The sequence below is a fragment of the Pteropus vampyrus genome, unplaced genomic scaffold (assembly GCF_000151845.1).
Source record: "Pteropus vampyrus isolate Shadow unplaced genomic scaffold, Pvam_2.0 Scaffold196, whole genome shotgun sequence".
Lineage (NCBI taxonomy): Eukaryota > Metazoa > Chordata > Mammalia > Chiroptera > Pteropodidae > Pteropus > Pteropus vampyrus.
The window spans coordinates 1,606,012-1,631,283 of NW_011888977.1; the positions used below are offsets into that span (position 1 = coordinate 1,606,012).

Below are 25,272 nucleotides of genomic sequence, written 5' to 3' on the forward strand. Positions count from 1 at the left end.
TGGAGAAAAACTGGGTTGCCTGATCCTTCCCTTTTTGTGTGGTGTATCCAAGTTTCATTGCTTTAAAAAAAAAAAAGTTTAATTATTACCTTGTTGACCTCTGTACCTGCTGGCTTCCTCTAGTCCTGGGCACAAGACATGGCCATTCCTAGGCACGACCGTGCAGACGCACGCACGCATCTGGACTCTGCAAGGTCAAGAAGAAGGTAAGGCGGATGGGTGATGGGCAGTTCACAATGGGTGATGGGTGATGGGTAGGCTTGCCGCTTCCCTGGCCAGGAACTGGAGAGGGACTTTATTTAGAGAAAGGGCACGGGACATGCCCATCAACTAGTGAAGCCTCGAACTGATTTTCCTCAGCAATTTTTTTCATTCCTTGCATCGCTCCATGAAGAACATCTACATGGTGGATCTATCATATGCGCGAGGTGCTTTAATCTTGGGAAGTTGTGAGAAAAGTATTCCTTCTCTGGACTTGCTTCTACGAGGTCCACTCCAGCAATGCTCACTGCTAAGTAAAATACTTCTTTTTCCTTTGGAAAAAATGAAGTTGGACCAAGGAGGTAGAGTGATTTTCAAGCCCATCATTGCAGAGGCTTAGGAGCCCAGAGGCTTAGGAACGGGCGTCTGACCGGAAAGGTTTGCAGGAGAGCACGGGAGCACCATTCCTGAGGCCTGCACAGCAGTCGTGAAAAGCTGCCGATCCTGGGACCGAGCAAATTATCCCCAAGGGGTCAGCAGCTGTGCTTTCCTAACACAGTCACGAATAATCTGCTTTTGGAGTCAGTTTCCACAACCCAGGTGCGTCAGCCCACGGGAGACCTCGCTGAGCTCTCGTTTGCGTCTCGTCTGCTAGAGCGTCTGCTGGATCGAGGCCCTTGCCCTCCTCGCAGCTTCCTAGAACTGGCAGGAAGGAAAGATGGAGGGGACAAGCCTGAGGAAAAGGAGAGAGGATGAGAAGTCGATCCAGAGTAATCAACCCAATACCACAAGTCTCCAAAAGGAGGTAAGGCCGTCCTTCCGGGCAGGTCCTTCCAGGTGGGGTGCATTAATGAGAAGCAGAGTGGTGAAGTCCCCCGGACCTCTGATTTGTACGGTACATCTCTGAATAAACAATGTTTTGCACTTCTTTCTGTCTCACTAGTGAGCTCAGCATATTCTCGTGAAGTTAATACAAGTGTGCTTCTGTGCACTGGGCAGGCCTGAGGGAACCGGTGTTGGCTCAGCCCGGTGGTCTCCTCAGGGACGGTCAGAGAGGACCTTGTGATGTTCGCATCCTGCTATAGCATCTACACCAAATATCTGTCCCTCTTATGTCTGGATGCCTCTAGTGATGAAAAACTCCCATTCCTGCTTAGTGAGTCTAGCTGGGGTGGTGAGTCTGACATGGGTGTGATCCCTCTGAATTGGAATGTGGTAAGGGCTGCAGCCGTGTGGGGGCAGAGCTTCTGGAAGATGGACTGGCACTGGCTGGTGGGTGGGGGGAGGCAAAAAGGAACTCAACGGCTGCTCACACTGAGCAATGCTAGTCCCAGGTGTGGACGGTAACTACAGGGGTGAGCGTGGAGGGACGAGCTTCAAGCCCAGAGGGTGAGGGGTGAGGGCCCCAGAGCAAGACCAGGGGACCGAGCTCCGGGTGGAGCCTCCAGGTGCTTCCAAGCCTGGCAGCACGGGGAGTGGATGGAGGGAGGATCTGGGGATTGACAAGGGGGGTGGCATGGCTTGACTGTGGGTCGGCCTGGGACCTTGGGTCCCCAGGAGTTGGCTGATAGGCAGCAACACCCTCCCTTTAGGCCATGAAAAAAGTACAATTGAGCTAATCCCAGGCGAGTCCTAAACTCGGGGAAGCTTGGGGTGAATGCAGACCTCAGCAGGAAGAAGGAGGCATCCGTGAGCCAGCCCCAGCCACTAGAGGAGGCAGGCTGACCGCCCTGGGAGCTCGCCTTGGCCCTGAGGCCAGAATGGAAGCTGATGCTGCTGCTCCCTGGGACCCCTCCTTCAAGTGCGTGTGTCTCTGCCGTGGCAAGCCCTGTTCTTTGGGCTCTAACCCTGACCACAGCCTCTACCCAGACAGGCGAACAGAAGCACATTCACCTCATGCTCCAGAAATCAGGCTGGTGGCTTCTGAGGGGCTTGGATCAGACATTTTCTTCCTTTAAAAAAGTGGTTTTCTTTCTTGATTCATGCATAATTTACATACAGTGAAGCGCGCAGCTCTTCAGTGTTCAGTTAGATGAGTTTCAACAAACTGATCACCCCAGAAAATTTCTTCTTGCTCTTCCCAGTTGGGCCCCCACCCTGAGCTCTTTCCCTGCAGCTTAGTTTTGCCCATTCTGGACCCTCACAGAAAAGGAATCAGACAGTGTGTGTCTGAGAAAGCTCATACCCTTGAAAATGGCATCAGAGAAAGTTCACAGCCCCTGAGTGTTTGTCCCTGGAGGCCTCCATTGCTCACTTCCCACCCCACCCTGTGACACCCCCGGCCAGCACCCCAATCCCCGATTTCGCTCTTAGCTCTGGGGTAGAAGCTCCATCCTGCTCTGCCAAACTAAGAAACATGTTTCTAGAGCCTTTCTCATTGGAGATGGCTTGCTAAATCAGGCTTTGCCACCTGAGCCCCTTTGTCCAGGGTGGTAAGGGCAGTGTTGGTATGCGGGACCTGAGCCAGGTCTACCCGCACTGGCTGTATAACCATGGACAGGGACTTAAGCTTTCTTTGCCTTCCTTTTCTCATCTGTGAAATGGGTATGAGTGGCATACCCGACTCCTGAGGCTGTGGACTTCGTATGAGCAAAGCCCCAGCAACGGCCCTGGGTTACAATCCTGGTGTTACTCTTGCAACAGCACCGGGCGAAAGCGCCTGAGATGAGAGGGGTTTGCTTGGGGCTGCGCTGGCCACACCCGAGGGAGGGAGGGAGGGACAGGGCAGCAGCTGGACAAGGCTGCAGCTGGCCGTCTGAGCTGGATCCAGTGCGGCGTTAACCCTCCTTCCTTCCTCCACATCCGAGGTGGGCCTGCTCAGCGGCATCTGCATCATCGTGGGCACCATCATCGGCTCAGGAATCTTCATTTCCCCGAAGTCTGTGATCAGCTACACGGAAGCCGTGGGGCCCTGTCTCATCATCTGGGCGGCCTGTGGGATACTTGCGACACTGGGTAACAAAGATGCCGCACCCTGGCCAAGTCTCCTGTTGAATGTGAGGGCGGGCTATCTGAGCACTGTCCCTGGCCTTTCTGCTGCTGGGGTCCCTTCCAACGCTAATGTCCAAATAGATGTAAATTGGGCTGTGCCGAAATGTCCAATGGCCAGAACTCAGGACAGTCCAATGAGAGAGCACCGTGGTGGGACCCCCAGAGGGAAGGAGGCCCCTAGAGTTGAGGAGCATGGCCCCCAGACGGAAGGCTCTCTCTCCTAGGGCGACACCTCACCAGGGGCCCGGGGTCCCCTCTTCTCTGTGTTCCAGGTGCTCTATGCTTTGCAGAGCTTGGTACGATGATCACCAAGTCGGGGGGCGAATACCCTTACCTGATGGAGGCCTTCGGCCCCATCCCTGCCTATCTCTTTTCCTGGACCAGCTTGTTCGTCATGAAGCCCTCATCCTTCGCCATCATTTGTCTCAGCTTTTCTGAGTACGCATCTGCGCCCTTCTACGCAGGCTGTGAGCCTCCTGAAATTGTGGTTAAATGCCTGGCTGCTGCTGCCATCTGTGAGTACCCAAATCCGAAACCTTGGGCAGGGGTCAGAAAAGACTTGGCACAGATGGGGTGGGGACACTCTAGCCTCAACTCCTGCACATCCAGATAGTGGCCGAGTGGGCCTGCAGGGAGGTGAGACGCAGGGCGGGGTCTGGCAGAGGCCCAAAGCCTGTCGCCCTTTGCTGTCTCTGCTCTGTGGGTGTGGGAGCTGTCAGGGAGGTGTGGCTGCAGACTGTCTGCAGGGCAGTGCTTGGCTGGGGCCTGGCTGCTTCGCCATCACTCTAGAGCTCAAAGGTCATCATCAGGTGCATTTGATGAACACGGTGGCAGAGAGGGGAGGCTGGGGGGATAGAAAAGAGCCTCCCTCCAGGGCCTTAAGACTGGAGATGTGGAGCCCCCAGACACAGCATGCTGTCCCCCTTCCCAGTGCTCATCACCACGGTGAATGCGATGAGCGTGCGGCTGGGCAGCTACGTCCAGAATGTGTTCACAGCGTCCAAGCTGGTGATCGTGGCCATCATCATAATCAGCGGACTTGTCCTCCTGGCCCAAGGTGACCTTCAGCGGGATGGGGGTGGGCGCTGCATGTCACAGGATCTGGAGATTTTGCTACTAAGCGTATCTCTAAGGCAGGAACTCAACAGAAAGAATCCTTGGTTTTTCCAACTTCTCAGAATTTGCTTAATAACCTGAGGTCATAAATCTTCTTTCACATGGAGATGACACAAAGTCCCACTCTGGTCAGCTGACACCCACTATTCACTGTCTGGCTTAATTACAGGAAATACAAGGAATTTTGAAAATTCTTTTGATGGCGCAAAACTGTCTGTGGGAGCCATCAGTCTGGCATTTTATAATGGACTCTGGGCATACGACGGATGGTAAGGCACGTCTTAGACGGCACACATCTGCTTGTGGGTTATTCAGGCTATCTCAACCGAAACCGTGTGGAAAGCAATGACTTCTTCTTTCTAGAGTTTGGTGGGACCCTAAAATTCACCTTCTCCTCTCTCTCTCATTTAGCACCCCACCCCCCACCCTTCTGTTCTCAGACCCCAGAGACACAGAGACACCTGCCCCTTTCTCAGTCCCTCATGTGGCACCGGCCCTTGACAGAGTAGCCTGTGAGCAGGCGCTGTTACCAGAAGCTTCAGCAGACACATACAGACTCCGCCGCTCTGCAGGCGGTCAGGGCTGGCTGCCCAGACACTTCACAAGGCAAGAACATTCAGCAGCAGTTGCATTTCCACCTTGAAAATGCTGGGTTTCGTCAATGCGATTCTGTTTATGTCCTTTAAGGAAAATGTGTGGCCATCCACGACCCGTAAAGCATCTGCAGGTTTCACTCTCTTTTCAGACAAAGAATTTTCCAGTTTTTCAAAGTCCTTTGGGGACTCATTACTCCCAATAATTCTTAAAAATTCACATGATTACCAGCAAACAGATGCACAGGTCTTTGTAGGTCCACCATCGCCAGGGCATTCTCTGAAAGAAATCGCCCCGGAGGTCTGTGGGAGAATTTTCTCTATGGTGGAGAATCTTAAACAAGGCCAACATTTATTATTTTGTGTTTCACAATCTTAGCAAATTATATGATTCATGTGACTTTTCTTTCTCTAGGAATCAACTCAATTATATCACGGAAGAACTTAGAAACCCTTTCAGGTAAGAAAACTGAGTCAAGGCAGGAGACAATAGACAGGCAAACATATTTCTCTTCTCCCATTATTCCGCTTCCTCCCATGATTTCAGACCCCTTCCAGACACCGGATGGTTTCCTATAAGCTCATTTCCACCCGTTAGAGTTAGGTTTGCTTCTGGAGAGTGGAATGGTTTCTGAGAGGAAGAACTCTGACTATCTCTGGCTTATTTTGCTTCATAAGCAATTCAATTTTACTGTGCTGGAGTCTGAGAGAGGGAGAGTTCATCTGAAAAAATGCCATATGTCCCCAGGGAGACTCTGCTGTTTCAGAGGTCCCCTGCGTGGGTGGGCCTCAGGAAGGGCAGCTGTCCCCCCAGCCTACCATGGAGGGCCAGCCAGGGTCGATGGGGAGAAAAGACTAAAGAAAAACGATGTTGTGAGTCTATCTCAAGGGATTCTTTGGTCTGCCCGTGGGTCCCCGGGTTCCTGCCCCTCCCAGAAACCTGCCCCTGGCCATCATCATCGGGATCCCGCTGGTAACAGTGTGCTACATCCTCATGAACGTGTCCTACTTCACTGTAATGTCTGCGACCGAGCTCCTGCAGTCACAGGCGGTGGCTGTGGTGAGTGCCCGGGGCTCTGCGGGAGGGGCTCTGCTGTGTTCTGTGGGAAAGGGACAGGCCAGTTATTAATGCTCGAGCTGAAGCACACTCACAGGAGAGGAGGGCAGTAACTGTCTAGGAGACAGGGGGGGAGTGTGACCAGGTTAGGGCCGCACCAAAGCCACCAGCAGCAAGGTGGACGTTTCCGCTTTCCCAGCACGCCCCAGCCTGGGCGCAGGCACAGAGTGGAGTCGGACCGGGGCTGGGGTTTTGACAGACAAGTATCAGCGAGAGAAAGTGCAAGGGAGTCACTGAAGGAGGGCGTTACAATGGGTTGCGGAATTCAAGCCCGGTAAGGAGGGGAGCGAGAGCGAGAGCGAGAGCGAGCGGGGTGGGTGTGAGGGAGAGTGGACAAGGTGGGCGGGTCCATGTGCTGGGGGCCTTGAGCGTTGGGGTCGGACAGGAAACAAAGTAGAAACAGACAGGTGACGAGGATGGGGAGCATGGGGAGAGGCAATCCTGGTTATGATGAGGTCATGGGGCCGAGATGGGAGAGAGAACAAGGTCTTTCTGAGTGAGGGAGCCGAAGAAGTGAGAGGCCAGGGTGTCACGTGACATTGAGATGGCTGAGGATTATGACAGGGAGAGGTGGATGAGAGATCTGTTACCATCAGAAGCTACTGAGATACTCGAAGAGGAGAAAAGGCCCCATATTTCCCTCCCGAGTGGTTCTCTACTTTTCCTCTCCACGAGGAGTCAGATTCTGTGCCCAACTAAGAGCGAGGGGTGGGGGGGGGGGACCTAGGCCCTCTGGGACAGCACAGTGGCTTTCTTGGGACCCGTGGTTTTTGGGGGCTGTGCAAGACCCTCAAGACTCATCTCACTTCTCTCACTAGACGTTTGGTGACCGTGTTCTCTATCCAGCCTCCTGGGTCATTCCAGTCTTTGTGGCATTTTCAACCATCGGTGCTGCTAACGGGTGCTGCTTTACAGCGGGCAGGTAGGGGACCCCCCCGCCTCCAGTACTCACCCTTGGGGGCAGAGGGCACCAGAGTCCATTTCACACTTGAGGAAGACAAGCCTCAGGGCTAAAATCCTATGGGCTCTGCCAGGCCAAATCCCTCATGGCTCAAGCAGGAAACCTGAAGTCCAGGGAAGGGAGGAGAAAGCGTGGACAAGTTTGTGCACTGGCCCTGAACATTGCTGGCCCCACCAAAGTGAGGGCCTCGGTTTCTCATCGAGTAGAACGATGCTGCCAACTCCAGCACTAGGCAGAGTCTGGTGACACAAGGTGGGAGAGGCATTGGTTTACGTGTAGTACTTTCCACTTCATACTTTTTTTCACCTAATCTAACCGGGGATTGGCAAACTTTTCCTTAAAGGGCCAGATAGTGAATATTTAAGGCTTGCAGGCCATGTAAGTCGGTCACAATTACTCAACTCTGTCTTTGTAGCCCAAAAGCAAACAGCTCTGGTTATGTTCCACTAACACTTTATTTACATGAATGGGCATAATTTCCCAGCCCTGCCAACTCTCTAGATCCTATTAGCCAGAGACAGTTAACAGCCATGTCACATTCTACCTCACGAAGTGGCATAATTTAACACAACCTCCACTCACAGGCTAGGTGAGAGTGGTTTTCATCAACACTGATGCAGAGAACATTCTCAAACACATGTTTTTGACTAGTTGTCCAATATTCTAAGTAGACGTATTTCTGAGAGTGAAATTGCCACTTACACACTTTAAAAAAATAAAATACGAATCGCAAAATCATTCTTCTAAAGCTGTATCAGAGGACAGGCAGTACTAGTCCTGCAATTTTACTTCTTCAAAAGCATTTTAGCTGTACTAGATTCAATATGAACTTTAGAATCATCTTGTCAATTTCTAAAAAGAAGTCTTTGAGGACTTGGATCAGGACTGCATTGAACCTATAAATCAATTTGAAGAGGACTGCCACCTTGAAAGTATTGGCTCTTCCAATCTATGGGCATGGGCTATTTATTTGGGTCTTTCTTTAAAAAGAAAATTTACTTTTCAGTATATAGTTCTTGTACACATTTTGCAGATTTATCCCAAAACAATTCATATTTTTGATGCTATTGTAAGTGGTATTTTTTAAAATGTAAAAAAATGTGTTTCTAAGAGTTTGTTACTAGCACATAGAAACACAATTTTAACATCTCTATTGAGGTATAAATACCATAAAACTCACTTTGTAATTCCCCATTTCAATGATTTTAGTAAATTTGTAAAGCTCTGCAATCATCACCACAATCCAATTCTAAAACATTTCCATCGTTCCAGAAAGTCCCCTCATGCCTAACTGTAGTTAATTCCCACTCTCACCTCCAGTTCTAGGCAACCACAGATCTGCGTCTGTGTCAATAATTTGCTTTTTCTAGACATTTCATCTAAATGGAATGATACGTGTTATTTGTATCTGGCTTTCACTTAGCATATTATTTCTGAGTTTCATCTATGCAGTAGCATGTATCAGTTCAGTCCTTTTAATTGATTCCATTAGATGGCTATACTACATTCTGTTTTCCATTCACCAGTTAACAAATGTTTGCATTGTTTCCAGTTTGGGCTTTCATGAACAACTCTGCTATGAACATTCACATATATGTCTTTGTGTAGACATATGTTTTCATTTCCCTTGAGCAAACTCCTTGGAATAGAACTGCTAGGTCATATTGTAATTTTGACTAATTTTTCAAGAAACTGCGTGACTGTTCCCCTTTAATTTCTGTAAGCAGTGCATGTGAGTTCGTTTCTCCACACCCTCACCAACACTTGGTATTATCTTTTTGATTATTAGTCATTCTAGTGGGTATAAGTATGTCATTGTAATTTTAGTTTGCATTTCTCTAATGACTAATGATACCAAGCTTCTTTTCATGTGTTTATTAGCTAATCATATATCTTCTGGTGAAATATCTACTCAAATCTTTTGTCCATCTTTAAAATTGGGTTGTTTGTCATCTTGTTATTGAGTTGTAAAAGTTCTTCATATATTCTGGATACAAGTCCTTTATCAGGTATCTGATTTGCATATGTTTTCTCTCAGTCTGTGGCTTGTCGTCTCACTTTCTTAATGGTGTTTTTGAAATACCAATGTTTGACAAAGTCGTTTATCAAATTTTTTCACGTGTCATGCTTTGGCTGTCATATCTAAGAACCTTTGCTCAACCCAAAGGCACAAAGATTTTCTCTTCTGTGTTATCCTAGAAGTTTTATAGGTTTATCTTTTGCATTTATTTAGACATATGATCCATTTTGCATCACTTTTGTATAGTTCTGTACCTGTGCAGCTTAGGGGTTGGACAGGGACTTGTGCTATATTAAATTATGTTGGATATAATTTTTACAGGGTCTAAGATCTTTGCTTACTGGCTTCTGAGTTTTCTATATTACACAATCTTTCCTCTCTCTTTTCATGAATACCCTCCTATGTTTTCTTCTAGTGTTTTACTTTAGCTCTTCAATCAATCAGGCATGTATTTTGATGTGAGATATAAATCTCAATTTTTTTCCCAAAACCTTTACCTGTTGTCCCAGTATTTCTTATTGAGTAGTCCACCCTTTACCCTACTGGTTTGAAATGCCACCATTATCATTCCCAATGTACTTGATTCACTTTGTTTCACTCATAGGTCTTTTTCTCTGCTTCTATCACACTTATTATACATTTCACAGCTTCAGAAACATAAAATCTGACAGGACTGATGCTCCCATGTCATACTTCTTGCCTGTTTAGCATTCCAGATGCACTCACAATAATCTTGTTCAGTTCCAAAAGTCCTGCTTGCATTTGAATGCATGGAATTTATATATTGATTTGTGGAGAACTGATGGGATTTAAAGAGTGAATTACAGCATCATCTTGAGTCCGAGTCTCCCCTCTCCATCTAGAAACCTCTTTCCTCTCATTTTTACTGACTTGTTCTGGGAATTAAGTAAGCATCGTGTTTATATCTTTACGAAGTTCAAATATGAATGGGCCTTTTTGGCCTTTGTAGTCCTGACTTTGAATTTTATTGTAGTCAGAATGTGTGATCCTTATGCTATCACTTCTTTGGAAATTTTAAGACTTCTCTTAGGGTTTACTGCTATTTTTATAAATGTTTCATATGGTCTTGAAAATAACATGTATCCTATTAACTTCTAGGTTTTTTTTTTTTAACAGTAAGCTGGTACCTTGACTATTCAAATCTTCCACTCTCATAGTGAATTTTCCCATTTTTGTATCTTGGTAGACTATTCCCTTTTTCAGTAGGAACTCTCTCTCTTTTTGCCTAAATGCTCTTTTGTCTGATATTGATCATTGCTCAATCAGCTGTCCTTAGGCTATTTTTGGTAACATGTCTCATCCCTTTCATCTTCAAACTCTGTGTTATTGGATTGTGGCTTGTGCCTTTTTCAACAATTCCCACCCATGAGTCTCTAGCCGAGCAAGCTGAATCTGATCACGTTTAATGTGGTTACTGCTATAGCCGGATTAATTTCTAACACATTCCTTTGTGTTTTCCTGGCTTTTAAAAAATCTTATTCTGACTTATTACCCATCAAATTACCTTTATTCTTTATTTTCTTCTGTTGATGTGGAAGTTCTACTTCTATTCTTTCAGTAATTACCCTTAAATTTTCACATGAATACCTAATAGTGCATCAGTATCTCAATCTTCCCCCTCTTACATGGGCTCTTCATACTGTCTAGTGTATCAGCTACACCTTGTTTATGAACCCACTCTTCTTAAAAAAAGAGCCTCTGGCCATGCTACCCTGAACAAGCCTGATCTTGGAAGCTAAGCAGGGTCGGGCCTGGTTAGTACTTGGATGGAAGACCACCAAGGAAGAACAGGTGCTGTAGGTGTAAAAAGTAAACAATAAATAAGAGATTGTAAGCTAATGAGGTCCTCACAATCTGTGAGGTCAACCAAGGGTTGCCTCGCCTAAAAAAACAAATAAAATTTAAAAATATAAAAGTTTATCGTGACAAAAATTTTAAATCCAATACTTATATACATACCAGCAAGTTTTACAGCTGTTTCCTTAAGGTTGCTTCTTCAATCAACAACTTCTGAGTTCAATTTTTCTGTTGTAGACTTTTTAATAGTTTCCAATGAAGATTAGAAAACAGCCAATGTCTTATAGCTATTACTTATCTAAAAATGTGTTTATTTTGCCAGTAGTCTTGACAGTTTACTCAGAATTCTAATCCGGAAATACATTTCCCTCATCACTGAAAAAATGACTTCTCATGTCTGCTGCTGTTCTGATTGTCCAAATGTTATAATCTTTTAAACTCAGTAGTTCTAATTTCTCTTTTTTGCTTCCACTAGGTTTATATCTGGGTATGTTTTTATTCTTCTAGAACTGGGTTCAATTTGAAGGCTCACTGCTTCTCAATTCTGTGAAAGCTCTCTGCTGTTCTTTAAATTTGCCCTTTCAATGGATTTGAGCTTTTTCCTGTTTCTCCTATTAATTTCCTGTCCATATTTTTCATTTTTCTATGCTTTATACTCAGGTCCAGCTTCTGATATATTTTTCCACTTGCATCTAATTAACCATTAAATTTTTAATTACAGTAACTTTTTAATTTTTTGAAAATTCTTTAGCTCTTTCCTTTTTCTCTAACGTTTTAAACATATTCAGATTACTGAATCACCAGTTCTTAGGGATAACTAGGCCACTTGTTTGCATCTGCTGACTCTCCCTTAATTTGTGTTTTTAAAAATATGTGAATTTTGTACAGCTTGGATTTAGGATGCGCACAGCACTTCTGTGTTTGTTTCTGTCAGGTGCTCCAAGCACTGGGGGCCATTGACTCTGGACTACTTTTTACACTTTTTTTTTTTTTTTTACACGTTTCCTGCATATCTTCCAGGACTCAGATCAGGTATCTCCCCCTTGAAAGGGCCTCCTCAAACCATCCCCACCTTCCCCCTCCCACCCTTAGATGACTCCATTGCTCAAAGATGCATTTTTCTCAGGTGCATCCAACCAGCTCACTTCTCCAAAACTCAAAACTCACCCACCTCCAGAGGCCAGACTCTTATCCGAAGACACCAGGGTCACAGCTCAGTCTTTCTCTTTATCAAGAATACCTGTGACCTATCTAACCAGAGCAAGATGTCCAGCAGTGAAGCTGAGAAATCAGTTGCTCAGTGCTGGTTCAGCAGCCTGCACTCTCATCACCTGACTTCTGTATTACTGCTTTTCCAGACTCGTTTATGTTGCAGGCCGGGAAGGCCACATGCTTAAAGTGCTCTCTTACATCAGCGTCAAGCGCCTGACTCCAGCCCCTGCCATTATCTTTTACGTAAGTATGAATTCCGCCGTGGAAACACCCCCTTAAAGGCAGAGGGTCCCTCAGTTTGGATGGTAAAGTAAACCTATATTGCTAAGCCCAGTGGTTTTCAAATGACCCAGGTTCCCTTAGTCCTCAACATGAAACAGGCATATAAAAAGGCCCGAGACAATTCAAACAGTTTACCCAACTTCTGCTCCTTGTTCTGAATTTATCCATGAGACACTCTGTTTGAATCTTCCAAGCCTGTACTCTCTACACTTCTTACATATATATTTCTATGTCCTGGGTCCCCAGTAACAAACTACAAAACCCCACCAATTTACAGGGAAGAAGAATAAGGCATTTTACAAGGTGGATACTGACAACAGCTTCTCATTTAGGGTCCAATAATTTAGAAGTCAGGAGGCCCTTGTGCAGTAATGGCCCTTTGACATCTTCTAATTGGAGTTTCTCGGTGAGGGATATTCCTCGGCTGTGTGCAACTGTCTTGGGTACCTCAGATCGTCCACACTAGACTCAAGGCCAGACTCCACCTCCCACCCTCAGAGGACCACTGCTCTCTCTGTCCATCTACTCCCTCTGAAGATGAGGAAACTGACCCAGAATTACAAGGAATTATAAGGTGCAGCTAATGCAGGTCAAGACCAGGGCCCTTCCCATGATGAAAACTCTCTGGGAGGGAAATTCATAATTGAGAGGCTGGTGCAATATACACACATAATTGGTTTTTTCCCCTTCTTAAAATCACAGCTGCGGAGAGTCGCAAATTTTTCAAGTCCTTTCCATTAGGCCTCAAAGAGAACACTTACCAGTGCCATATATTTAGTTAAACCCAAATATACACGGGAGGTTTCTTTCATGCTCAACTGTTTATCCGCAGGAAAAACTACTTCATCAGTCTCCTGTAAGGTGATAAGTGATAAGAATGATGTTTTTATGTACCAATGACCTAAGAATTCATTCTTTCTCCTAGGGTATCATAACAATAATTTACATCATCCCTGGTGATATAAACTCATTAGTCAACTACTTCAGTTTTGCTGCATGGCTATTTTATGGCATGACGATTCTAGGACTGATTGTGATGAGGTTCACAAGGAAAGAACTGGAAAGGCCTATCAAGGTAGGTGTAGTGCCCCCAATGTCACAAGTGCCTTTGATTTCTTGAAATGAATTAGAGATCACGTAAATTCTAGGGGAATATTATTTCCAACCTAGAATATTATTTCCAACTGTATTTTCCTCTTGACTATCATATTTTAGAGTGGAGTTTGCTCTTTAATTCATTTCATATTATAGTTTATGACCCAATTAGCCGTCTAATTACTTATTACCAAGAATACCTGTGACCTGTCTAACCAGAGCAAGATATCTAGTTATGACAGTTCTACTATCTCTAAAGCAAATACTTACTCTTCATAAACTGATGGCGACTTCTGAATTCTGGCCCCAACCCCATTCCTGTGCAACCACTAACGGTCACATTTGCAATCCGTTTGGGCTCCCTCCCACCTCCCTGCGTGGCTGGATGAATCCAGATCTGGTGGAACTGAGTTCCTCTCCTACCCCTGAAACTGACTGACCTCAGAGATTCAAAGGTGGGGCAGTCAGACATTAAGTTCTTCCTGATGTGGTACAAACTCTAACCAGGAAGGGTTCTTGCCTCCGGATCTAACCACCAGCTTACGGAAAATATGAGGGATAAAGGATCAAGTTACCAGGCAAAGCTAGAAATAAGACACTGTATAGGTTAAATCATCCAATTCCTACAACGCATCCATGACAAGATAAAAAAGGGGAGGGAATAAACATGTCAAAAACATAAAGCCATTTAGAGATATATACTGAAAAGTTACAGGTAAAACGACACAAAGTCTGGCATTTTCTTTATATAGTAGAGAAAAGGAAAAAAAAAAAAAAGAGTAGATGAAGTAAGATTGGCCAAAATATTATTGAAACTGGAAGAGGGGAACACTGAGTTCATTATATTCTTTTTATATCAATGTTTTGGTCTTGAATGAAAAATTTCAAGAAGAAAACTCACACACGTGGCTAAATTATGACACCGTTGTTTTGCTTACAGGTGCCCATTTTCATCCCCATCTTGGTGACATTCGTATCCATGTATCTGGTTTTGGCCCCAATCATCACCCAACCCGCATGGGAGTATCTCTACTGTGTGCTATTTATGCTGAGCGGCATTATATTTTACTTCCTTTTTGTCCACTATAAGTTTGGATGGGCTCAGAAAATCTCAAGTAAGTAACAGAGGGATGGTTCTGCTGTCAGTGAAGCACAGGTGGGCCCGGCATCCTGCAACCACATCTGTCTTGATTATATCAAGACTTTATCACAGTATCTCAGGCAGCTAGCAAATTTCACCTCCTCTGCAAGGACACATGACCCCTTACCCTCAGTGTAACACCTCTGGGGTCCACCTGTGGCTTCCTCTTTTGTTCCTATCAATTGCTGTAACAAGAGGAAGAGCACTATTTTTTTTTTTCAATTGTAAAATACACATAACATAAAACTTACTATCTTAACCTTTTTTAAGAATACAGTTCGGTAGAGATGAGTATGTTCTCACTGTTGTGCATCTGACCTCTATCTAGAACACCACCTTCTTTTTGCCTGATGCACAGACATCATCTGAGATGCTCAGCAGCATCCCAGACACACCCAGAAAGTACAAGTTGAGATGAGGACCCAAGCCTTCTAATGTCAAGGTCACTGCTCTTGCTTTCCACTCAGCAATTCTGGCTCCTCATCTACCTTAAGACAATTGTTTAAAAGTTCAGGTACCCATCTGTGACATGGATGGACCTAGAGGGCAGTATGCTGAGTGAAATAAGTTGGAGAAAGACAAATACCATATGATCTCACTTATATGTAGAATCTAAAGAACAAAATAAGTAAAGAAACAGAAACAGACTCATAGATACAGAAAGCAAACTGATGGTTGCCAGACGGGAGGGGCTTTGTGGGGCTGAATGAAAAAGGTGAAGGGATTAAGGAGTACAAACTGGTAGTTACAAAATGGTCACGGGGATGTAAAGTACAGCATAGGGAATACAGTCGATAGTATTATAATAACTATGTATAGTGCCAGGTAGGTACTAGATTTATTGGGGTGATCACTTCATAAGTTATATAAATATCTAACCACTATGCGGTACACCTGAAACTAATATAAAATAATATTAAAGGTCAACTATAATTGAAAAAAAGTTTAGGTACATAGCCACTTTCACTGAGAAAAAGCAGTGGTGCCAGAGGACATCGAAGGGACTCTGCAGCACACCTGTGTATGTACGACAGTCACAAGGTGTGAGCCTACACGGCAGAGTCCACCGCATGGAACTCCACCCATAAAAGCCTTGCGAGCCCCGAGCACCCTCACCAGGCCCCCAGAGGTCCACAGCCTGCTTCCTGACCATGCCATAGAAAGGAAAAATCATTTATTACTAAGAAAGCAGCCATTTTCCTCCAGGCCTCTGAAAATAAACCTGGATCTGATCATACTGACAGAAAATTGGTACAAAATTTGTCTCATTTCTCAGCTTTAGAATATTTAGCCAAGCTGCTCCCTACAAAAACCAATAAGCTGGAATTAAGCAGGTGAAAAAATGAACAATCTGTATTTCAGTGACTTCAGACTAAATATTCAACTCTTGGTCAGTGGTGAATATATACATGTAATTGAATCATTCATATTTTTCCTATAAATTGTTTGGCGGCCATAAATAGGTTCCTAGTGCTTTCCTGGGAAATAACTTATGCCCAAGAACCACTGTAGCTGCCAAGATGGTTCTGACCGCCTCCCACCACTGAGTCCCCAGCACAGGCTCTAACAGGGGACACACCACCATGGAGTAATAACAACATTACTGCTCACCTGTAAGCAAGGCGAACTAATTTAGTTACAGTTTCCTAACTGCACGTTTTGATTTTTACCCCAGAGCCGATCACCATGTACCTTCAGATGCTTATGGAAGTCGTCCCGCCTGAGGAAGCTCCAGAGTAACAAGCTATCTCCTGGAGCCAAGTCCAAGCTGTGACAAATTTATTTTTGTAAGCGATATTTGTGGTTATTTCTTCCTGATGTTTTTCTTAATAAAAAAATGTATTCAGATGTTTGTAATACCGATACTTTTTAAGATATCCTTAATTCTCTGAGGTGTGGGGTGGGGGTTCTAGATGGGAGAAGTGATGGTGCTTGCGAAGTTAGCAGGTGAAGATGTAATCTAACAGAGGGCTGATGGCAGGGGAGGCCAGAATCAAAACTGCCACCGTCACGGCGGCGACTCTTTACCAAGGGGCACACCGCGCCTACTCAAATAAAGGGTATTCCTTAACTCAGTGACCAACGAGGCACACGTATTTCTTATATGAAACTGGTGAAACTTTTGCTTTGATTGAAATAGGTTTTTAAAATATTGAACTACAAATGCTTTACTACTTACCCACCCTCCTCCCAAAAGTACTGCCTCCCCCATATTTAACCTGGGACGCGCGTGGCAGGTCTATCCAGGTTGAACGTCGAGGCCCCCGCGGCAGAGCTGACTGTTGGGAACCACTCGGCCCGTGTGTCCACGAGGGACACTGTGATCAGTGGTCAGCATCGCAGGCTCCCCAACAGCCTTCACTGGCATTTCGGTCAAACCAGAAAGCATGATGAATAAGTCTATTCTGCATTGAGAACTAAGAGAAAATACTCTCTAAAAAAGGTAAAAAGTAACATTTCTGTGAAAACATTGTAATTTTATTGATATGCTGCAAAAGACATCACACAGCTAATTATGTGAGCAATTTTAGAAGCATAGACAAAAGTTCTTTTACCTTGCATTTCAGAAATTTTCCCAAAACATGAAATCAGTACATATTAATAGAACGAAAAACCAATTAGTAATCGTTTACATTTCACAAGTCACTGTCTTACATCCTACAAAATGTTATTCAGAACTTCAAAGAGTAAATACAACCATCTGAAAAAAGAAACAAAGATTAGTTTACGGTACAGCCTTCCACCCCCACATCTAGCTCTTTGGGAACTACACCAAGCGGGGAGCCTTTCCCTCCACATTTAAGGGGTAATGACATTACATCTTCTTTGAGAGCAGGACCTCCCACCATTTGTACATGGGAAACACATTTGTGCAGCTCTATTACTTGCTATTATTATTTGCTATATTTTACAAAAGAGACGATACAATCGAGCATAAACTGCAGGTGGCCGACAACCACCAGGAGAGCCAGTGCAGCTCAGGCTTGGCCACCTACTGGAAGGCCTCCCCAGCGGGAGCAAAAGCCGTATCCACAGAGACCGACATCAGACGAAGACATCAAAAGAGCTCCGTGGAGTCAAAACCTTTGCCAGCAGAGACACCGGAACTTCCTACTTCCTGAAGAGCCGATTTAGCCAAGAAAAAGGAAAATCATCACTCTGCTTCATGTGACAATTTGACACGTGCCACGGCAAGGATGTGCTCCTGGCAGCTGTCCAGGCTGGACATCACATGTTCCCACCAGAGGACAGCGGTCTGGCCGTCCCAGAGCCCCTGCGTGGAATGGAGGCCGCGACCCCAGCCCTCTGTAGCCACCTCCTGAGGCAAGGCTGCGCGTGAGCAGGTCTTATTTTACAGATGAGGAAACTGAGCCAGAGTATGATCCAAACCTGCTCACAGGACAGCCTGGTGACAGAGTTTAACTCTCATTCGAGCGGTGGCTTATGCCCGGGACATCTACAAACTTGAGCATCCGTACTTTCTGATATATAAAAAGAATAAAGACCTCAAGGGCAGTCACAAGAGTCATGTTCTATCAGCGTGCTTTCCCGCTTCTGGGCAGGGCTGCCAGACTCCCACTGAGTGCACAGGGCTGCAGTCTGCCAGCAGCTCACCTTTCTAACTGCCAATTAACGTGAAAAGTCAGGCTCTGGCCATTCTCACATTTACGGGGTAACGACAATACACATTCCTCCTGATACCCTTGGGATCCTGGGTGACACGGCGTCACCCAGAACGGGGTCATGGGTGTTTTAGGGGTTCTGAGAATTACCTGCAGGCACCCCACAGGTCCTACTGAAGAGGAACTTCTGTTCCATTTACTCAGGACCCCGCAGGTTCAGGGGGTTCTTCAGAAGCGGAAGTGTACCTCCAAGACAGTCTTGAGTCTGGCTAGTGTTGCTGAGGCAACCCCATTTCTATCCCTGCACTATCTCTTCATACAGAGTAAACTTACTCGGAGTAGCTATCAATATCTTAAGAATACTAGAAGTATTAGTACACAGGCAGTTATGTTCAACCCCAATTCATGGTTGAAAGGGTCTGTTAAGCACTGAGTATGAATTTGTAAGACAAAAACTTCAATTTATATGCACAAGACCAAGTTTTTAGGAAAGTCCCAAACGTTTAGGTCTAAATGAAAGGAACAAAGAGACTAGCTCCAGATAGTACCGTTCATTACCCGAAGCCACGGTGTGCTCTTGGTCACTCAACTGGAGCGTGTCGGGACGGGCTTCACAGAGGCAATGAGGACAGCCCGCGGGAGCTGGGCTTGTGTTAGACTGGAGCTTTCCGTCTCTGCTCCCGCCCTCCTCAGAGAGTCTCACATCTTCAGCCCATTTTTAAATCAAGTCAGAATTTCTCACCATTACCAATCCCAGTGCCACAAGATGACACTTAGCAATAATTTATCCTTGGGGTGAAAAACAGTTGGAACATGACGGCTTGTTTCCTTAACTTTCAGTCACACAGCAAAATCCATTTCTGTTCACTGTCTTCCGGCCACTCTTCAAGATTTAACCAACATTCTCATTCGCTCTCACTTTCGTCATCCTCCGAAGTTTGGTCACTGTTCTCAACCACCTCTGCCACTTTGCAGGACAGGTTTTTAGAATTTACAACTAAAAGAGTTAGATATTATTTTTAAAAATATGTTAACGATAGACTAATTAGCGAATCTTTTTTCCTCCTATTATTTCGGTCAATGCAGGAAAAGTCCCTTGGGTTCTAGACCTATCTATATTGTGGCTTATTTTCTATTTTCAGTTTGGGGCAAGAAATGGGCAGGTAAAATTTATCTGCTTATAGATAAATTTTTCTTGTAGGAAAAATTACCTGTAAAAGTGTTATAAAGAAGGCATGTTTATAACTAAAAGTTGATACCTCCTCAAACTAGAACATTTAGCACCGATATCACCAGAAGAAAACTAATTCCTAAGGGCATTACGCTGATGACTCATTTCCACAAAAGCTACGTTCCTCAAATCAGCGGATCCACCCTCACGGCACCCAAGACCCACCACTCTCCTGGGAGTGGGTGCACCCGCCTTACCCTTGGAGAAGTGGCTCTCCTCTTCACATTCTTCCCAGTGATCAAAATCGAAAGCCACATTGGGATTCTGTTCAATAGAACAGTTTGCATTAAATGAGAGACTAAAACCCACTCAGGCTGTTAAGACTGGCCACAGGTAATTCCTACTCACCCTCTGTTTGAGTAAGCGACACCAAGACTCCCTTCTCTCTTTTGCAAGAGTGATTATGGGTTCATCGTTCTTAATTACACATTTGCAATCATCTTTTATTATGTTGGCCTGCAGCTCCATATCAGCCAAGTAAAACTTCTCTCCTACCCAGGCACTGGGTTTACGAAAAGAAATAAAATCAGCTTTCTAAAAAATGTCAGAAATTATTTCTATTTTACTTTATAAGACATACATAAACCTACCTGAAAATGACTCTATCTCTAAAATATTTACATTTGTAATCTTTTACGTTCCTTATTCTTATCTTCAATATGACCGCGTCTTCTTTTTGGAACCATTTTATTTGCGGGTGGAAGCTAGAGGAGAAGCAAAGGGCTCATCACTGCTGCTCACCAGGTAAGGACGGAAAGCAGACTCCAACAATGGGCGCGCATACCTTTTCAGAGGCTCTGTGGTTCTGTCAATGGGAGCATCTTTAGCGTTTTCAGGAAAAGTTTCTGTACAAAAAAGGCAAATTTTCCGATAGGTTATTCATATGAAACTTGATAATATGTGCACGTGCATGTACTTTTTTTTGCACTTTATGCCAACTTTTAGCTGAAGCGGTACTAAGAGTATAAATTTCATAAGCAACCCAACTATACGGCTGCAAAAAATTATTTAAAAAAATTCAAGTGCACGTCACTTAGTAAAACTAATAAAAACAGGCTTTGACAAATATTACAGTTAAACAAACACCTGGGAAAGTAAAGGAACCGCATTACAGTTGGTGGCCGTAGGGTACAAATGTCCAGACTCCTCTGCTATCTTCACCTGCTAAGACCCCCCTAAAGATGATTCCGCAACAGTAGCCAGTACATTCAAGGAGCCAATGCTGAACATAACATTTTCTGAAATGATGCAACTTAAATTTCTCAATCTAAAATATTTGAAGCTTCTATCCAGAGACTTAAACGAGAACGTTCACAGCAGCTTTAATAACAATAATTAAAACCTGAAAACAACCTCAACATCTATCAACAGGTGAACGGATAAATTGGGTTATATTCATATCATAGACTACAACTCAGCAATAAAAAAATTACCACTGCTACTTGCAATAATCACATAATGTTGAATATAAACTATATGCTTCCGGTTCAGCAAAAGTGATGGTGACAGAAGTCAGGACAGTGTTACTGGGGAAGGTTACAGATGGGACAGGTGCCTGAAGGAAGCTGCTGGGTTCTGGCAATATTCAGTAGCTTGATTTAGGTGCGGTTAATGGGTGTGTGTGTGTGTGTGTGTGTGTGTGTGTGTGTGTAAAAAATTCTGAAAAACTGTACACTTTACTGAATGAACATTATACCTGAACTAATAAAAAGGAAAAAAAGTTAGGGGAAAAAAAAAAAACACTGTAAGCTGAATTGTTAAAAATAGGAAGTTAGGTAATTTCAGTTTATGTCACCTTCTCTGCAATTCATCTAAAAGTGGAAAGCCATTAAGAAAATTTCCAAGCATTAATAATTTTAAGTTAACCATCTTTCAAATAACTTACCATCCTTTTGGTTCTCTGAGCTTGTCTTGGAGTCAGCTCCTCTTCCCGAATCCCCGTCCTCTTGCCGCGTGCTCTGCAGACAGGCAGCATCTTCTGCTGAAGACGGTCTCCTGGACAGAAGAGGCAGAGGTTAACAACTCCCAGATGAGGAGACAGCAAAATCTGGCTCTCTATAGGGACTTCCCAGCAAAAAAATGAAGGAGGGCTGTAAATGACTGCGGCGCACTCACATCCATGAGCCGGACCCACCCAGAACTGACGGTTCATTGACATAAGACTGGCAGGGCAGCCAGCTCTGTTCGCTCTGTGCCTCTTGCTTGAGGCACAGAGTAGACGAGTGATCCATGTTATCAGATCGATGCATCAGCTCATTTACCAAAGTAAGTGTCCTTTCAAACCATTTAACTTTGAGAATAACATACACTGCCACTCACTTCAATGAGGATAAAAGCCCTAATCTCGCAGCTCCTCTTCCCAGAGATACCCCACTCCCCTTACCAATTTAGGTCCGCTTCTAGAACAGTCTTTGTATAAAAAAAAAAAAAGCAAATTATTGCCACCTGTATCTATCTAAAACACACGCACGTACATTTAAATACATGGAAATTTAAATTCACATTTCTGTCCCTTATTTTATCGTATTTAATAACCAGAGATTTTCTCTCTAGCCATACACAGAAGGCTGCCTCATTCTTCTAAAATGGTGGTTTCCTTTGGCTTTTTTAGCAGGCAACCACATTCATGTGGTTCAATAAATAGAAAGGTCTACGCAGTAAAAATCTCCCTCTCGCCCCTGGTGCCCAGCCACCCAGTTGCCTTGCTCATGGTGACAATGTAATTCATTTTTTGTGCATGTTATTAGTCTCTCCTTTTAGAGAGAAGTCAAGCCTAAAGGAACAAACCTATGCAAATGCGTGTACATCTGTGCGCGCGCGCGCACACACACACACACACACACACGCCCCTATCGGGCAGGGGTGTGCGTATGTCTCCAGGGGACTTCTGATTGACACACATGACTCCAATGGCGGAGGGCAGTGTCCCATGTCCAACTACCTGAGCCGGGACCCTCCTCAGGCCCCGCCCCACCGCCCCACTCCCCGCCATGGCGCAGCACCAGCCCTCCACCACTCGTCCTCTTCCTCCCCCGCGGCTCTGACCTCCCTCACTAGACTCATCTACTGGGCTCTGTTCTTTCCCCCTCACACACTTACCAAGTGCTGACTCTCCTCCAGCACCAGGAAACCGGAGCCCTCCCCCAAATGCTCTCTTGAATTCTAGGCTTCTACTTTCAATAACCTTAAATTTACTATGTCCAAAACCAACTCAACCAGCTAGCTGCTCTCTGGAACGCATCCTGAAACTCAACCGTGCCAATAACCTCTTAGTCACCAGGGTTCAGAACTATGGAATCACACTCCCCTATGTTTGTCAATCACTAAGCACTATGGCTTGCAGGCCTTTCAGGTCCCCAGAATCTGTCCTCTTTCCCAATCTGCTGCAAGAATGGTCATTCTCCTTGCTTCTGTCCAGATCATCGCCACAGCTTCTTGATCCAGCTCCTGAAACAGAGTGTCTTCTTCCAGGCAGGGTCCCTCTGCAGGCTCTTGCAGATCTCTGCACTTCTCTCTACCTGTGTTTACGACCACAGGTGTGCAATACTCCTGCACAACCACAAAATCGAGTGTGCAAAGGGACCCAGCAGAGTGCCCTGCACAGAGCTGGGGGCTCAACAGTTGTTGTATTCTACATAAGTGATCAATCCTCATTTTTATTAACTCTACTAAGCTGTAATGACATCTTCGTTTTTTAAAAATAAAGTTGAATGTTTTATTATTAAACTTAGTTTTCTTGTAACGCTGTTGCTTCGCTTATAAAAATAGCACCAGCAAACCTGCACATTGCAAAATGAAGACAGTATTGTTCATCATCTGACACCGACTGTCACAACAAACAAAAACTTTTCTCCACTGCCAGTTATCTCCAATGGAAAGATCATTAAGTATTTTGACTCAAATCCAGAGGCGGATGTAAGCAAGCTACAATATTATATAAGGCTATATATTATAACAATGTTATCTTGAGTTACATAATTTTTTATAACCAGATTTTACCATGAGTAATTTCAGGAATTCTGAATAACTGTAGTCTAGCCTAAAAATCTTGGGTGTTGTGAAAAAGATGCATATTGTGTTTATCTGCAGTCATTAGAAAGTTAAAGGGTATTTTGTTCCGGTAGCATTGTTGTAGTTTCTTTTTTCACTGGCATTGCTAAAAGTTGCTATTTTAAATCTTCTATCCACCACTAATTTAAGACAACTATGCTAGATTAAGTTGTTTCATACTACTTTATTTGGGGTCCATTTTCAATCCTTAATAGATTTTATGTATTTCTCGTGTGTTTCTTCACTCATTACTTCATCTAGTTCTGAAGGGTTACTCAGTGTCATCTTGATCAGCCAACCATCTTCATAGCAAGATTTGTTGACAAGTCCTGGGTTTTCTGTAAAGGCTTCATTAATCTCAGTTACTTCTCCTGATAGAGAACAGAGTTCACTCGGACCTTGCACACTTTCCAAAGTACCAAACTCATCTTGTTTGTTTGATTTTGTCCCAACTCCAGGCAAATACAGTAAACATCTCCCAAAGCTTCCTGCGTAGAATGGCTGATTCCCACTGTTCCAATACCATTCTCTTTTGTTATCCATTCATGTTTCTCTATGCATTTACATACTGACAGCAGAAAGGGGCAGGTGCACAGCATCCAGTGGCACCTGCCCTCAGGTCCCAGAGCCGCGGCGGGCAGAGCGGTGGGCAGGGCGGCGGGAGCAGAGGAGTAAGGCAGGCTACAGACCCCGGCCACACGCTCAGCATTGCTCACAGCACCATGTTCACGGAAGTTGACATCTTCATTTTTAAAAGAGCAGTTTTTGTTTCCTGAAAGTCTGCAGAAACCAACGCATAGCCTAATCCCACAGATACTCAATTTAATTAAGATAGAAAAATCTAAAAACTTCAGACTACAGACTATTTTAATCTTTGCCATGTTTTTTTTTTGAAATTCACCTACTTCCAGCAGTTATTTAGGAACCTTTCAAGGTCGCCAATGTCCACATCCCTAAATTCACTTGTCAGTTTCCAGTCCTCACTCACTTCTTTGGTGTCGGCAGCTCTGGCACAACTCATGGCTCCCTGCTCTGTCTCCCTTCCCCGCCATCCTGGATGTCCTCTCCCCCAGGCTCCTCGCCGATGTCCCCACAGCTCCTACGCCTCTCAATACTTGAGGCCCAGGGCTCAGTCCGGGGACCTTACACCCACTCCTCTGGGACTCCTGTCCAGCAGCCCAGCTTTTGACATCTAGGAATGGCTGACAAGGCTCCGCAAGATCACACGCTCACTACAAATCTGTTTGGAAACCAGCTACTCCTCACCAGCCCCACAAAACCACCCCCGTCCAAGCCACTGTCATCCTGTCCTGAACTCTTGGCACGGCCCTTATCCCACGCTACAGTCTATTCTCAACACAGTAGCTAAGAATCTTTTAAGTTATTCCTCTGCTCAAAACCCTCTTGTTTCCGCCTCCTCAGAGTAGGAGCCTAATCCCTGCAATGGCCACAGGGGCCAACAAGACCTGACCCCAGGACTGCTCTCACCTCTGCATCTGCGTTCTCCCCCGTTTTGCTGCTCTAGTCACGGTACCTTCCTCCCTGTTCCTGGAATTAAGGAATAACTAAGTCTTTCCTCTGCCCACAGGAGTCCTCGCCGATACCTACCGGGGCCATGCCTCACCCCTGTGTCTTTGCTCACGACTCACCTCTTGGCCCCAAAGCTGCCCTACCTTATTTTGTTAATCTGCTTCCCCTCACATATTACCATCTGACCCACGCTGTATTTTTGTAACCTGTTTATCTACTCCATTAAAACGTGAGCTGGCCCTGATTTATCTGATACATGCTACAACATGGGTGATGCTTAAAAATAGCTAC

At 44.8% G+C, this 25,272-nt stretch overlaps 2 protein-coding genes across 2 annotated transcripts in view; one reads left to right on the forward strand and one right to left on the reverse strand.

Annotated features, from left to right (window-relative positions):
* The first annotated feature begins 880 nt into the window (after positions 1-880).
* SLC7A9 (solute carrier family 7 member 9) lies at positions 881-16,400 on the forward strand. Its single transcript, XM_011371856.1, has 12 exons — positions 881-1,006; positions 3,009-3,156; positions 3,465-3,707; positions 4,124-4,249; positions 4,478-4,577; positions 5,317-5,361; positions 5,838-5,961; positions 6,837-6,940; positions 12,176-12,272; positions 13,237-13,386; positions 14,347-14,521; positions 16,223-16,400. The coding sequence occupies exons 1-12, from the start codon at positions 920-922 to the stop codon at positions 16,285-16,287; spliced, it is 1,464 nt and encodes a 487-aa protein (XP_011370158.1). The 5' UTR covers positions 881-919; the 3' UTR covers positions 16,288-16,400.
* Positions 16,401-17,003: 603 nt separating this feature from the next.
* Positions 17,004-25,272, reverse strand: part of TDRD12 (tudor domain containing 12) — a 73,932-nt gene continuing 65,663 nt past the window's right edge. The window contains exons 28-33 of the mRNA XM_023537700.1: positions 21,287-21,396; positions 20,186-20,246; positions 19,992-20,105; positions 19,750-19,903; positions 19,599-19,665; positions 17,004-19,167 (exon numbers count right to left, since the gene is read on the reverse strand). Of these exons, the coding sequence (XP_023393468.1) occupies positions 19,076-19,167; positions 19,599-19,665; positions 19,750-19,903; positions 19,992-20,105; positions 20,186-20,246; positions 21,287-21,396 (598 nt within the window). The 3' untranslated portion in view covers positions 17,004-19,075. The remainder of the gene's footprint in view (positions 19,168-19,598; positions 19,666-19,749; positions 19,904-19,991; positions 20,106-20,185; positions 20,247-21,286; positions 21,397-25,272) is intronic.

Bases quoted from the DNA above. Each gene is read 5' to 3' on its own strand.
- SLC7A9 (XM_011371856.1), top strand. From the start codon at position 920: ATGGAGGGGACAAGCCTGAGGAAAAGGAGAGAGGATGAGAAGTCGATC. The intron at 1,007-3,008 runs GTAAGGCCGTCC...TCCACATCCGAG, and splicing joins CCACAAGTCTCCAAAAGGAG to GTGGGCCTGCTCAGCGGCAT. The intron at 12,273-13,236 runs GTAAGTATGAAT...TCTTTCTCCTAG, and splicing joins CCCCTGCCATTATCTTTTAC to GGTATCATAACAATAATTTA.